The 4,449-nt window shown below is 60.0% G+C and overlaps 1 protein-coding gene across 1 annotated transcript in view; it reads left to right on the top strand.

Annotated features, from left to right (window-relative positions):
* Nucleotides 1–1,548: 1,548 nt before the first annotated feature.
* Asmtl (acetylserotonin O-methyltransferase like) overlaps nt 1,549–4,449 on the top strand; it is a gene marked incomplete at its 3' end in the record, with an annotated part of 11,630 nt that continues 8,729 nt past the window's right edge. The window contains exons 1-3 of the mRNA XM_019204818.1: nt 1,549–1,584; nt 1,674–1,952; nt 3,076–3,345. Coding sequence (XP_019060363.1) covers nt 1,549–1,584; nt 1,674–1,952; nt 3,076–3,345 — 585 coding nt within the window. The remainder of the gene's footprint in view (nt 1,585–1,673; nt 1,953–3,075; nt 3,346–4,449) is intronic.

Genomic DNA, 4,449 nt, shown 5'->3' with positions numbered 1-4,449 from the left:
TTTTCTTTGTTCCAAATGGGGATCGGTCCCCCCGGGCGGCTGGGGACTCCTAGGGTCGGGGATCAGGGACCCGGGACCGCTGGGGACACCTGGGGTCGGGGATCGGGGACCCGGGACAGGTGGGGACTCCTAGGGTCGGGGGTCGGGCACCCGGGACGGCTGGGGACACCTGGGGTCGGGGGTCGGGCACCCGGGACAGGTGGGGAATCCTAGGGTCAAGGATCGGGGACCCGGGACGGCTGGGGACACCTAGGGTCGGGGGTCGAGGACCCGGGACGGCTGGGGACTCCTAGGAGGAAGCACCCCCGTCCCTGGGTACGCAGTCCTCGGGTAGGCCGCCGCTGCGCCGTCCCTAGCCCCCCTTCCTGTCCTTCCCCTGAGTGTCACGGCCGGGTCGTTGGGGTCGCCGACCTCAGGGCCCCATTGACCCTGGCTGCCGGCCTCCGGCCTCCTGGCCGGGACAGTCGTGCAGGTGGCCTGTGGGCGCCGGCCACTGCCGTGTCCTGCCGTCGGGGCTCGGGGCCGGCCGCAGGCGCGCGGTGAGCACAGCGCGTTTATCACTCTGTGCATCGGCTGGGAGCGGAGCTTCCCTCCCGGACGCAGCGTCCACGTCCCGCGCCTGACCGGGCACCGTGCAGGCAGCGTTAGGGCGGAGTGACCGTGAGCAGGCAGCACCGAGTACCATGGCCGGCGCTGCTCCTGCCTACTGTGGGCTCCTAACATACAGAATGAATGTAGTTTATCGGTTCGCCGTGAGGTACCAAGTAATGTACTCTTACAATTACTGTAGCACTATGGAGCCGGGTGTGGTGACGCACGCCCGTCATCCCTGCACTTGGGAGGCTGAGGCAGGAGAATCGCTGTGAGTTCAAGGCCAGCCTGGGCTCCCTAGTGAGTTCCAGGTCAGCCTGAACTATGTAGCAAGACTCTGTCTCAACAAACCAGAGCAAAACAAACAAAACACAGCACTGTTACTTAGTGGATACAAAGTTACAGTCATTCTGTTCTACTAAATAATGTCCTACTATAGTTAGCACATAAAGATCCCTGAAGATTGAAGTAATATAGTTTCTCTGTTGCTATGTGGTGTATATACACGGTTACCGTTAACGAAGCGCAGAGGCTTCGGAGGTAAAGTTAGGCTCTGGCATCCCGTGCCCACTAAATAAGGTACTATTACGATTAATGCAGTGTGATCATTTCCGGTCCAGAACTCACGTGGGTCGCGGTACACTTCGAAGTAACGCAGAATCCCAATCGTACCGTCTGTCACTTAGAATGGAAAATTCTGAGTAGCTTGCCTGTTACTAGCTAGGTGGGTATTTTTTTTGTAAAGTTTCTGTCAGTCCACGTTGCAGGGCGTAAGGCTTCGTTCTCCGTGGGAAGTCGGTGCAGGGACACAGCCCGCCCCAGTTCCCTGAAGTTCTGCCCGTTCCTGCGTTAAGATGTCGCGTAGGATACAGCTGTGCCTTGCTAGGATAGTGAATCGGACCTACGGCCCAGCGATGGAGCCCTTCGTTGGCTGTGGGGCAGCCCCTGAGCCGTAGGATGAGGGAGTGGCTGATGTGTTACTATGGCTACGAAGTAGCACCGGATACAATGTATCAGGGCTGCTGCGTGCCGTGTAACATTGTATCCTAGGGGATGAGTTACCGTAGCTGCTGTTGCCATAGCTACGCAGCAGCGTCTCGCTGGCTTACGCAGGACTCTCCTTCCGGTGCAGTCCGCGCAGACTTCCGGTCCAGGCCTGCGGAAAGCGGGCGAGGGGTTGCAGCCTCCCTGCCTGCACCCAGATCCCTCACGCCTTCCTTCCGCTCCAGGGCCTCAGATTCGAGGTGGTTCCGTCCCGCTTCAAGGAGAAGCTGAGCAAATCGTCCTTCCCCAGCCCCTACGCGTACGCCATGGAGACGGCCAAGCAGAAGGCTCTGGAGGTGGCCACCCGGCTGCACCAGGCAAGCGCACGCCCGTCCCTGCCTGTGCCCGCCGCACGTGCCGTGCACACTAACCTGGGTCACGCGCGGAAGGATCGCCGTCTTTGCGGCCCCTGTGAGCTGGCCAAGGCCCCTTGGGGCCAATGTCTCGCGGAAGGGCAGCTCGTGATGCAGCGAATGTATAGCGTCGTCCCCACCCCACCCCGCACCCGGGGAGGCTGAGGCAGGAGGATCGAAAGTTCAAACCCAGCCTGGGCAGCTTAGCGACTTAGACCCCGTCTCAAAATAAAGACTAAAAAGGGCTGAACACACAGCTCGGCGTGAAGGCCTTGGGTTTCATCTCCATTACCATGAAAACAAGGAAAAAGGGCTGGGGGTGTAGCTCCAGGGGCGCCGTGCCTGCCTGGCAAGCGCAAGGTACTGAGTTCAATTCCCCGTACCGGAAAAAAAAATATATTACATATATAATAAAAAGAGGGCAAAGAAAGGATTTCCATAGCTTTTCTGTCAGTGCACGGTGCTAAGTCACAGGGTATCTGACACAGTGGAGCTGACCTGCAGAAGATGGACTTTCTGTACCTCGCCTCTTGCCTTGAGGTATTGCAGAACATACTCACTTAGCGTGGCCCTAACATGGCCCTGCTGCGACGGAACGCCGTCCTACGACAAGGACCGTGGCACAGCCCCTGGGGACGTGAAACCGATGGGCCTCACTCGGGCTGTGTCTGTTTGGTACTGGGGATCAAACTCGGGACCCTGCGCTTGCGAGGCGGGAGGTGGCCCCACTGAGCTAAATCCCCGGCCCTCTTACTTTGGTTTTTTGAGAAAGGCTCTCACCATGCAGTCCAGGCTGGCCTTGAAATCACTTGGAGCCTAGGCTGGCCTCGAACCCCAGAGATCCTCCTGCCTCAGCCTCCCAAGTGCTGGGATGGCTGCAGGCCTCGAGGTGAAAATTTCCACTGGGATTTTCTTGTCGTTTTCACCTCCTTTTCCTCCAATCTCACTGAGCGAATCAGAGCCCTTTTGGCCTTGCCTCAGGCATGATCTGGGGCCCAAATCTACCTCAGCTGGAGCCCCATCGCCTGCACCGCAAGAGAAGCGGAGGCTGGGATGGACGTGCCTCAGTCGGCGCGTTCTCTTCCAGAAGGATCTGCGCATCCCTGACATGGTCATCGGGGCCGACACGATCGTGGTGAGTCCCCCCCCCCCGGGCTTCCGCACGTACAGGTCGCGTGGCCCCGACGTCCAGGACCGGGCTGTCTGCGTCCCTGCCGTCGGTCGCCTCCTAGTTCAGGGCCTGGTCAGTGAAAAATGTGTTTTCTGCTGTGCGTGGTGGCGCACGCCTGTCATCCTGGCACTCAGGAGGCTGAGGCAGGAGCGTCACTGTGAGCTCCGGGCCAGCCTGAGAGAGCCTTAAAGAGCTGGAAAGTAAACTGAGTCCCCGGGGCAGAGGGCTGGGTCCCTCAGAGGAGAGGCCGGGAAGACGCAGACACACACGGAGGGGCGCGTGTGAGGACACAGGAGCCTGGGAGCCAGGCCCGGGGAGGAGCCGGTGCCACCCACGCCTGGGCCTTGGCCCTGGAGCTCCGGGCCGGGGACAGAACCCTGACACTGACAAGGTGTAAACGTAGAGGTTTACTGGGCCCACGGTCTCAGGGGTTCCGTCCACGGTCGGCTGTTTCGAGCCAGGAACATCATGCGGAGGGGCGTGGGGAGGAAAGACGCTCACATCTGGGGACCAGGAAACGGAGACAGGGGAGAGCCGGGTTCTGATGCACCCTTCCCGGCCACGCCCCCACCGGCTCCTGTGGCTCCGAGATGGAGACCGAGCCTTCCCCACGTGGCCTTGGGCAATGTCCAGGACCCAGAGCACAGCCCATCGCGAGCAACCTGACTGGCCCCTGCGAGGCACGTTCCCAGAGATTTGGAGATGGCCATTCAGGCAAGACGTGTGCTGGGTACTGGGCCTGCCTTGCAAGTGCAAGGTCCCGAGTTCATCCCATGACAAAAAAAAAAATTATTCCGAGCGTTCACAGCAGCTGGTTCCACAGCCGCCGTGGGGTAGAAGTGACCCTGTGTCCAGTGATGCTGACTGGAGGGGCAAAGTGCGGTCCGTTTGCATTGTCGAATATTATACAGCCGCGAAAAAGGAAGGGTGTTCTAGCACCTCCTGAAACGTGGGTGGAGCTTGAGGAAGCCGGGCGGAGTAAGAGAAACCACACACGAAACCACCACGGTGTGGGATCCCACTGACGTAAAACACGCAGAACAGGCAAATTTACAGAGCTAGAAAGTGGCTCGGCGGTTGCCTGGGGCTGGGGAGGGGACAGGAGAAACGGTTCCCCCTGGGGACAGCGTGTCCTTTGGCGGGAAGAGGCTGTTCTGGAACAGAACCGAGATGTTCCCGGCCCCACACAGCGGATGCGTCGCTCCCCGTACACAGGAGCATTTGGGCCGCGGCCCTCTGAGTCAGCTGAAGAAATGTCAGAGCGCGGGGCGGCGGCCACGGCAGGGACGG

Source organism: Fukomys damarensis, unplaced genomic scaffold, assembly GCF_012274545.1.
Source record: "Fukomys damarensis isolate Sample0158 unplaced genomic scaffold, DMR_v1.0_HiC HiC_scaffold_39, whole genome shotgun sequence".
Lineage (NCBI taxonomy): Eukaryota > Metazoa > Chordata > Mammalia > Rodentia > Bathyergidae > Fukomys > Fukomys damarensis.
This window is presented reverse-complemented; position numbering and strand designations above follow the sequence as displayed.